The following is a 10,168-nucleotide window of genomic DNA, read 5'->3' on the forward strand; positions in this document are numbered from 1 at the left end:
GGGCCGGAACGCGGGGCGGGGGGCGCGGCGCGGCGCACCCGGGCAAGCGGAAATCGGGGAAAGCTTCTGCAGTCGCAACCGGAAGCCGGGGGAGGAAAAAAATGCCCTCAGCCGGGCTTCCTGCGAGAGATCCGAGCGCTGGGAGAAAACGGGAAGCGGAAGTGGCGCACCGGAAGCGAGAAAGGGAAGAAGCGTCTGCGTTGCCAAGCAACCGACCCCAACAGCCCTTGACGCTCCCGGCGCGGAAGCAGCTCCCGCCGCGGCCCCGCCCCTGCTCCGGCAGCGAGGGGCGGTCCCGGGGACCAGCCGCCAGGGCAGGGGAGGTCGGTGGCTGCGGCTTGCAGGCCTGGTTCCGAGAGCGCAGTGATCCAGCCTGACAACGAGCAAGTTTAAAAAGTTTAATTAGTGCGGACGGATGTTTAGATCACAAGACACTTTAGTAGGTGAACTCGATCCGGTCTGTGCCCCTGAGATCTGGCAGGAGCTCCGGGCCTAGGCCGCAGGCCCCCTCCCCTTGCTTTACACAGGGGCACAGTTCCAGTTAACACAACTAGGTCTGTTATCAGCATTAATAACCGTGGAGAGCGTCTTTCCCAAAAAAAGGCACAATTTCGGTAAAAATCATTTAAGCCACTGCCAAGAGGTCCAGTTTCCAGTGTGGACAAATATTAAAACATGGCTCAAACTGTTTGCAAAACTCTTCTTAAAAATAGCACACATGAAATACTGTCAGAAAAACAATGATTCTTCAGGCAAAATCCTACTGTTACTTACTCCTTATGTGAGCACAACGCCATTACTAGGGTAATCGAGTGCAACAGAACAAAAACACGGGTTACATAAATGTTAGATCATTTAAAGTCCTTAAGGCACTACAGGGATGAATGGACAAATGGTAGCTGCTGAACAGGACAGTAGTCACCCTGGTACTTTCGAACAGAGGACTGATTAAACAAGGAAATGAGCCATTGTTCGTAGTACAGGTAGGGAGCTAGTCTCTACCCACACCTGCAAATGCCAACACCTTCAGTTTTTAGGAGATTTAGTTCTAGTTTTGGCAAGAGCACCAGCAACACAAGTACAGTTAGAAAACCCTGATAATGGATTTACTATATTCAAAGAATGAAAATAGAATCCTGACAGGGCTGGAATAGAGGAAAGTGGGAACTAAAATAATGGTCTGATTTGTTTTCTTGTGGAAGGCAGGGTAGATTTGCACTTTAAAGATTACCCAAAGTTGGTAAATACCTATAGATATGAAAGCTTCTGCTACATATAATCTATGAGTTGAAGCTCACTTCATCTTTGCTGCTTGCAGATATCAAAAATACAACCCCCCCCTGTTTTACTAGAAGCTGCAGCGCATTACTTCAACCTCGTTCTACAGCATCTGTATAGATTGGGTGCTTCAGCAGAGCTTTTTGGTGCTTTTGAAGCCGAGACAATCAGCTATTAGATAAAAGTGCCAAAAAGCCCCACTAAAAAGTGCCCAATCTATACAGACATCAGGCAAGCTGGGTCCAACCAAGGCACTGCCTCTTGTAGGCATACACTGAGCTTGGCAGGGGAGCACTCCGAGTTCCAAGTGACATTTGTTTGCTGGCTGGCTGGGGGGTGGGGGGGGGTGTTAAGCATCTGCAAGCAGCCCTTGTGGCCAGAGCTGGTGTTCAGCAGTTGCCACACATTTCCCATAGATGGCAGCATAGGTTAAAGTTTGAAACTAGCAAAGCAAACAAAAATCAGTTAAAAGGCTATACAGCAGCATGACATATAAGGTAACATTAACAAGACTTCACATGATCTCCCATTTCCCCCTCACTTCCCTGCCTGATCCACAGATTGATCACATTATGGCTCTACAGAAGGCCATGTGCAGCATTCTCCCCCTAGCTTTGACATTTAGCCATTTTCCACTCCATATTTTTTTTTTTTTTGATTTAGTGAAGAAATCAGCTTACACTGCCAACCAAAGTTTGTGAAGATTCACGGATACTGCACTCTAGCAAACACTAATCTGATCAATTTCAAGCATAGGTAAATGAATGATATACTTTAGTACAGTAAACTTTAGATGTGTTGTTAGAACAATGATGTGTTAGCTGGGACAATTAAGGATTCTACCTTATGTAAACATGATACTAAGGAAAGCCCTCTAAATAGCAAAGCAAAGTTAAGAGACTTGCTGGGAGGAAACCTACTTAGGACACATTCATCTCTGTTCAGTGATATCTTTCACACATCGCAATAAATTAGACCATAAATTTGTCCCATGTTGCAGTCACTCAGGTTTGTAGTGGTTACAAGAAGAAAAGAAAAATCTCTCTAGGTGCTGAACTGCAGAAAAATAAGATGTCTGTGCTCAGAATGGGAGTAGGTCATAGGTGAATGTGCTTTATGCAAGGGCAACATCCCACAAGGCAGTGAATTTGCCTCCTGCAGCCAATGCATCGTGCAAGAGTTTTGCACCACTTATCTAGTAGTCCATCACTTCCACAGGTGAGGCCCCCTTCTTATACTAGTCAGTAGTGTTTTGTTTTTTGTTAAGGCAAATCCCATCACAGAGTGACCTTTCCACCAAGGATCCTCTCATAGAAACATTCATCCAGCAGAACATATTTTCCCAGCTTTAGATCCAGAAAGTACAACCGATCTGATGTTTGGTGGGGGTCAAATCCTTCCCTCTGTAAACGAGTTTTCTGGATCTTAAATGTGCCTTTAAAAAAAAAAAAAGAGAGAGCGAGAGAAACATTAAAGCAATACGTTTGTAGGGCTCCAATAGTGTGTGGAAACAGTAGAGTTAAGAACAGAAACATGAACTAACATAATACTTCTTCAGGGAAGTATTATGAGACTAGCTATTGGCTGGCTGGCTGGACTAAGAGCCGATTAGTCAGTGTCAGCAAGTGTAAGACAAGTGTGCAAGGCCTCTAACATAACAGGGGTAAGTGGTTAGGCAAGAAAATAGCATATGCATGTAAAACCACAAAAGTCTGCACGTGCAAGTGATTTCCTTTCGCAGGTAATGAGAACGCTTTAGATTACTTAACAGCCAACCACACACACACACACTTTACTGTTGGGCAAAAGGCTCCCACTGACCCAACACACAGCCTGCCTACATATCAGCACTTGACTCCGAGCATGTATCCCAAAGGAATAAAGTAATTTTCTTCTGCAGAGGTCTCTTCAGTTAGCGGCCCTGGACTGGCTGTTCTCCAGTAATAAAACTAAACTACCGTCATTAATCCGCTCAGAGTGTGCACGCCTGGAGTGAAAGATACATTTGGCCTCATTTCACAATCCACGAAAAAGAAACACTGGGGACCGCAGCCAATTAATTCTAAAACCAAGTTACTAAGTACAGGTTTCTGATCTCTGTGTAGAACCAAAGCAAGTGGCAACTCTGATACTTCTGACTTCAGAGTTCATTCTGGGGCTAAAGGTTTCCAACAGTCACAAGAAAAGAACAAACTTAAAAAAAATAAATCACAAATACCTGTGGTGTCAACCTGGGGCAGGAGTCGGAGAAAGATGGGTCGTGCATAGGGAGGCAGCACCTTCTGCAACTCCTGATACAAAGCATTAGGATTCAGTTTAGATTTAGGATCAGCTATAGCTGCCATTCCAGCTTTCCCTTCAACCCCTGAAACAAACAATAGACCTCAGATAGATTTACAAGGCATAAAACGGACATGTGGCTGGGGGGGCTTCAAATTTTAAACAGATGTAAGCACAAACAGCCACCCGAAGCCCACCTCTTCACTCTGTCCAGCCACAAGAAAGGGCAGTTCTTTGTAATCCTGACAAACCCCAATAGGAATCGCTTCCTACCTTCCTTAAAGATACCTTATCTTGTCTTTGTTCCAGAGAGTCTACCCAACTCCTGCTTTATCAAACCTCCTCCCCTTCTCGCACCAAATCTAGGATGAAACCAAGGGGACAGAACAGCCATTTAATGGGAACTTTTCTGACCACAGATTTTCTTGGAACAGTTTTCTCTTTCACAAAGGGACTTTTCCTCTCACTTGCTGTAGCTTTTTCCAGGTCCTTCTTACACAGAGCACTCAAGGGCTATTTATTTACTCTTTATAAAGGCTCATTTTGTTCTGTATCAGTTTCCCATGCCAGAAACCTAGGCTTCACAAAAGAGAATTATTGGGAGGGAAGCCAGACAAGTCCCTCAGTGCTGAGTAGCAGCTAACCCTTTGTTAACAGAGTAAGCACCCAACCTCAATCTGGCCATCACTCTTTCAGGACCCACAAATATTTCTGTTTTCATGGAACTCTGACTATTACTTTAATCCAGGGTTTCTGCAGAGCTCAGGCTACAAACAGGCCAACACAGGAGCATCCCCCTTAGGCAAGCCCTTTCTTTAAGGTGTAAGATATCACAAGCCACAGTTATAAGTATGTAAATGAACAACCCATAATGAAGGATTATCTGAAGACCAGAGATTGCTAGATACCCAGAGAGACTGCTTTTCAGAGTCCTTTGCTGCCCACCCACATTGGGCCCTACTTCACCAAATGACAACCAATTTCAATTTATCCTGGAGAAGATGAGAGAAATTTAATGGCCACATCCCCCTCCCCCACAACCATGGGAGCTCTGGGTCTCCAGTTACCTGGTACCTCCACTCCATACACTGCAACATCTGTCTGGTTGAGGATGTGACTCAGGATTCCTTCTACTTCTGTGGTGGAGACATTTTCACCTCGCCATCGGAATGTGTCCCCACTCCGATCTTTGAAGTACATGTACCCAAGTTCATCCATCACTAACACATCTCCTGTGGTGGAATAGACAGAAAATGGCATCAACCCAGTGGCTCTACAGCCTGCCTCACTGCCCTTGGATAGGCCAGCTAGATAAAGCACTTTGCAGTTAATGAGAAAACTATTCACAGCTCCCAAGCTGGGTGGCTAGAGTGGCAATCATTTCTCTAGTTTCCACAGTACCTGCACCTGGAGCAAGAGGGAGAGAGGAAAGCCAATACAATGAGGGGTGCCAGCAAGAATCTGTCCCTACAGGATTTCTTCTTCTAGTTTGGACATTCCCTATTGAATCCAGCAGAGATGTAACTAGCATTTTCAGGGCATTATGCAGTGATGCTGCAGCACAGCAGGGGATACCAAACTGCTGCTTCCACCATTTGGGTTACTCCACCCTGGCTGCTGCGGTCAGACCAGCAGCTTTCCCAGATGCCACCATTCTGGCACCCTCCCCCACCCAATGCTGGTGCCCCACTTGCCTTGCCATAGTCACACTACCACAGGGGTATCAAACATACAGCCCATAGGCCAGGCCTGGCCTGTGGAGCCACTCTTATCCAGTTTGCTTGGCTACTACAGGAGACAGGAAGTGGGTGAGCATGGCCTGCCACATAATCAGGGTCCTTTGGCTCCTCTGGTCATGGCCCCCAGGCCCCCTCCCCTGGACCCACTGCTCCCAATGGACCCCTGCTAGCATACCCCTCTTGCCACTGGTGTACCCTTCACTGCTGCCATTGCGGTGGCCACCCCCCCATGCCCTGGCCTGTATCCAGCCCACAAATAACCCCACAGTACAAGTCCAGGGACTCGGGTGAGTTTGACACCCCTAAGCTACTAAAATCAGAGATACTAGGCTGATGGCAACAGGAAAGAAGCTATTGGACTACACAGACTCTACTTAAATTGCTCGCTATTACCCATTAAAACACTGGGAACTCTTACATCTATGACTGAGAACATGTCTGCATCTCATGACAGTGAAGCCTGCACTCATTCTGACAGTACCTGAAAGGTATGCTCGGTCCCCTTTTTGGAACACGTTGAATGCTATCTTCTTATTGGTGGCACTCTCACTGACATAGCCATCAAACCGTCGTAAGGGGTCCTGCTGGTTTATTCGACCCACAAGGAGGCCTGGCTCTCCTAGAGAAAATAGGACACGACTCCATGAGGTGACAAATGCAATCAAGGGTGCCCAGACTAATGATGGTTTTTGCCACATGTACTCAATTCATGCAGACTGTCTTACCAGTCAGTCACTGACTGAGCTGGGTTTTTGAAGCAGGGACCTGGAAGGCAAAGGCTTTTTATTCTATTACCAGTCCCTGGAGCTAGCAGTCGCTTATCTGATAGCCTTCTAGAACAGTTAAGGCTTTGTAAACAGTAACATTTACCTGGGCGGCAGGGAATGCAGAGCCCACTGGAGTCACGGATAAGCTCCATAGTGTCCTCATTTACCTTCACCAAACGAATGGGATAAACATTGGGCAAAATCCGGCTGTTGAAGCCACAAGCACCAACCTTACAAAAACAAAGTAAAAACAAATGAAGAACATTGAAGGGCTTGGCCTCTCAGCTGCTCCTTCCATTGCATCTGGCTGCCTTCTTTCTAACAAAGACATAGATGTTTTCTGAACCTCTTCTCAGCTAAACAGGTAGGCAAGCGCACCCCAGATGGCAACTGTCCTGTAGAGGCAATGTTCACAAAGTTACAGATTTGGTTCATTGTAGGGTACTATCAGGGCTATGAGAGAAGCAGGGCAGATCGTCTGCATAAGCAGACAGAACACATCTGTCTTCACTGTAGCCATGCATAGCCTACCTTTCCATCCAGGTTAGCAATGCTGCAGTTACACTCTGTGGCTCCATAGAACTCCCCAATCTGCTTAATTCGGAAACGCTTTGTGAAGTCTTCCCATATGGTGGGTCTCAAGCCATTTCCCACGGCCAGCCGCACCTGATGCTGTGTTTCTGCCTCCCGTGCTGGCTGATTCAGAAGATACCTGCAGATCTCCCCAATATACTGAATAATCTGAAGCAGTAAACATAAGTACAGATCAGACTTCAAGAGGCTTTTATTAGTGTGCTGGGAAAACCCGATACATCAATGTATATGGCTGCATATTCACGGGATGAGCTATCTGCTGTGTGGTTTATATTGCAGTCTCCTTGGGCCTTTGTACATGCCACAAAATTGGCCTTAAAAGTGGCTTAAATGCCCTTTTGCACCACTTTAATGGTGCAGCTGTTTACACTGTCAGCAGCATATTGTGCATTAAATGACTTTGAGACATAGCAAAATAGAACACCTGAGGTGTTTTAGTTTGCTACCTTACAGCTGTGGAGGGAAGCACCAGGCCTGGTGCAGCTCAGGGGCTGTGCAGGTGGCCCGGCAGCAACCCATGCAGGCAGGCTTCACTGAAAGGGGTGGAAAAAAAGCAGCGAGCCTGATTTTTTTTTTTTTTTTGCCTGCCTGAGCTGCACAGAGGCCCGGTGCTTCTCTCCATGGCTGCAACTGGAGCAGCCAGCAAATTAGAGCAAGTGCCCATAGATTTGTTATAGGTCACAGCAGAGGACAATATGCAAGCGCATACAGAAAGGGGAGGAAGTAGACTACTGAGTTGTGTTAAGGAAGACAGGAAGGCCCCCAAAGAATACTCTTGCAGCTGCAGGACTGTTAAGTGGAGGGAAATAAAAAGGTTTGGTTAGTCAGAGGGGAAAACAATGCTAAATTCAGATAATAAATCACAGTATGCCGATGTCCAGGGATCCTGAAAGTGACTGTTTCCCTGTAGCTGCTGCAGAGTCATCCCTGGCTGCACCACAAGAGGTCAGTTCTCCCCCTCTCCCCAGTCTGGGTAGGCCCCCCCATCTGCTCCACTGCTACTTCTCTTGTCTGGAGAAGTCTCTGCTGCTCCCTGTACTGCTGAGGCCCTCATCTGGTGTTCCCTGCAGTATGTTACACTGCAAGAGAGAGAGGCTTATGCCTGCCTAAGAATGGGTTGCATCTACAATGCAAGGTCCTCAAAGAGCCAGGGCAAATGAGAATGCTGGTTTTTTGGATCAGAGTGCAGCTAAGCAGTTCAGAATAATACACCGGAGCTGGGGGAAGTATACAGAATTTTCAATACCAGCCTCCAAGCCATGAGTCAATCAATACCCCTGGGGGTTGGGGAAGAAGAATTTTGATCAGTCCAGTTCTCCTCATGTTGTGCTGGTCACAATCCTCCTCCTACCACAGCTCTGTCCATTTCCAGAAGATGGAAGCAGCTGTGTGTTCAGAGCCAGAATTTATCTACTGTGCATCACCCAAAGCAGATATATTTGAAAGAAAAGAACTGAAACAGTCAAGACAAATCCCTCCTTCCATGAATCAGCTGCCCACTCAGGGCAAAGGCCTAGAACTCTCTGAAGTCACTAGATGAGACTAACAGTTAAAACACAGTATAAAACTTCTTCCCTTAACTGTGCTTTTGGAAAGTCACAGGAGGTAGAACCACAAGGTACTCTCACGTTTTATGTTTAACACTGAGGTTATAAATTCTTAGAAACTAGAGAAATGAGATGCTGTTATTTCAACAGGATTAAGTTAAACTCATTGTATGCACTAGAATCATGAATGACAGAGGCAGGAATGATCACTTCTCTGCCTTTATGCCCCACATTTCCTGATGCTCACTTTATTCATTTACATATGGACTAACTGAACAAATTAAACTTGCTGTTTGCTATTGGGATAGTGAAACCGGAGCACTGTCAGGTGGACAATCCAATCTCTCCACTCCCATTTCTGTGGTTATCCAGGACAAAGTACTATAGTCCAGGCCCTGGAAGGTTTATAGCATAATGCTTAAAGATAGGAGAAGGAAAAGAAAGACTTTGGAGGAGTGATAAGACTCATGGCAGAATGTGTGAGGTGGATAGCAGGGAAATGTCAGAAGAAAGGTCTGCATCTAGAAATAACCCCTGTTCAAAACAATTGCTCATCTGCTTCAGGCTGCAGAGACAACACTGGTCTGCTGGCAGAGTTTTCAGTGTTCCTTACTGTGCATTTGTATTTTGTGCAATCATCCCAAAAGCGACTTGCTGAGAACTTCTTCCTGATCACCACAGTGAGACCATGGATAAGACACTGTCCAACTCCCATGATGTTACCTGGAAGACCAAGAGAAGCAGGACATCAGTGCTGCTCTGAGTTTAATCACTTCAAAATGGATTCTTTTACAAGACTACTGGAGGGTCCTTGGCAACACCTGAATCCACCTGAGCACTAAAACAGGTAGAACTAGCATGACCTTTTGCCTCTGAAGAAAAAGCAGCCTACCTGCTGAATGGTAGAGGGGCAGGCAGTTGTACATGATGTCCTCAGGACGCATTCTGTAGGCGTAGTACCCAAAGGCAGCTATACGATAGTACCTAGAAGAACACGAAAAATGCTAAGGAAGTGACACAAATACAGCCTTGACCATCACTGGCTGAAGAGCAGCTTCTGGGGGGAGCTTCTCATTAGTTTCTCACCTACTATGAACTACGATGGCAGCTTTCGGCATCCCAGTTGTGCCAGAGGTGTAGATATAGAAGAGTCTATCTAAAGAAGAGAAAGCAGGTGTAGGGCAGATCATTCTCAGCTATTTCTGCGGACAAATCCCATTTTGCCTACAGTACTTTCTTCTCATCAGTCTTTTGGCAAATCATGAGTGATGGCTGTGAACTGGTGACAGCCCACGAGGCAGTAAGCTGATAGGGCTGGCACGGAAGCTGTCACAGCTGCAAGAGAGCGCTCAGTCCCCAGGAGCTTCACCCACACAGGCAGGCAGGCAGGCAGGCAAAGGCACCTTCCTAAATCACTGAATTTACAATGCAGGGGCCTAAGGGCACACATTTTTCTTCTCTCTCCAAACTGCCTTGGAAATAGGTCAGCTGTCAGACTTAGACATTAATGGGAAGATGAATCTAGGGGAAAGGTCACTCCAACCTATGCCTGAGACAAGCAAGTAGCACAGAGCAAAGTTCCTGAGATTCTGAAGGGAATCCAGCAAGTCTGCATTCCAAGACATCGCAATTCCCCCTGCTCATATACTAAGAGTGACCGAAAACAGAAGGAACACATTCACCAGTTCTAACACAGTTAATGGTCTCAAAAATATTACATGAACTACTTCCAGTTCCAGTAGATATGAAATGCTGCCCAGCCAGCTCTCTCCTTCCTTCCCTCCTCTCTCCACAAAAAGAGGTTGAGCTATTTGTAAAACCTAAACCCCCAATGTGGGTATTACAGAAAAATAGGAGAATCTGAATCTAGGAAAATTTGTCTCCACTTTCCCAACAATACACGATTAATTGGCAAGCCTCTCTTCTGAGACTCAATTCTGGAAGATGTGCCCTCAAGTCTATT

The 10,168-nt window shown here is 46.2% G+C and overlaps 2 protein-coding genes across 7 annotated transcripts in view; both read right to left on the reverse strand.

Annotated features, from left to right (window-relative positions):
- The window catches only part of PGLS (6-phosphogluconolactonase), a 4,499-nt gene extending 3,702 nt beyond the window's left edge, over positions 1-797 (reverse strand). The window contains exons 1-2 of the mRNA XM_006037755.2: positions 775-797; positions 171-195 (exon numbers count right to left, since the gene is read on the reverse strand). Of these exons, the coding sequence (XP_006037817.1) occupies positions 171-195; positions 775-797 (48 nt within the window). The remainder of the gene's footprint in view (positions 1-170; positions 196-774) is intronic.
- The window catches only part of SLC27A1 (solute carrier family 27 member 1), a 15,801-nt gene continuing 6,017 nt past the window's right edge, over positions 385-10,168 (reverse strand). For 4 of the 6 annotated variants that reach the window (XM_025194167.1, XM_025194169.1, XM_025194168.1 and 1 more), the window contains exons 5-13: positions 9,292-9,361; positions 9,098-9,189; positions 8,819-8,928; positions 6,596-6,805; positions 6,168-6,294; positions 5,779-5,916; positions 4,626-4,790; positions 3,497-3,643; positions 385-2,713 (exon numbers count right to left, since the gene is read on the reverse strand). In XM_025194167.1, coding sequence (XP_025049952.1) covers positions 2,556-2,713; positions 3,497-3,643; positions 4,626-4,790; positions 5,779-5,916; positions 6,168-6,294; positions 6,596-6,805; positions 8,819-8,928; positions 9,098-9,189; positions 9,292-9,361 — 1,217 coding nt within the window. In that variant the 3' untranslated portion in view covers positions 385-2,555. Of the gene's footprint in view, positions 2,714-3,496; positions 3,644-3,846; positions 3,921-4,625; positions 4,791-5,778; positions 5,917-6,167; positions 6,295-6,595; positions 6,806-8,818; positions 8,929-9,097; positions 9,190-9,291; positions 9,362-10,168 lie in introns of those variants that run through there. The other 2 variants (XM_014526823.2, XM_014526824.2) reach the window with 2 other exon arrangements.

The sequence above is a fragment of the Alligator sinensis genome, unplaced genomic scaffold, assembly GCF_000455745.1.
Source record: "Alligator sinensis unplaced genomic scaffold, ASM45574v1 scaffold1145_1, whole genome shotgun sequence".
NCBI lineage: Eukaryota > Metazoa > Chordata > Crocodylia > Alligatoridae > Alligator > Alligator sinensis.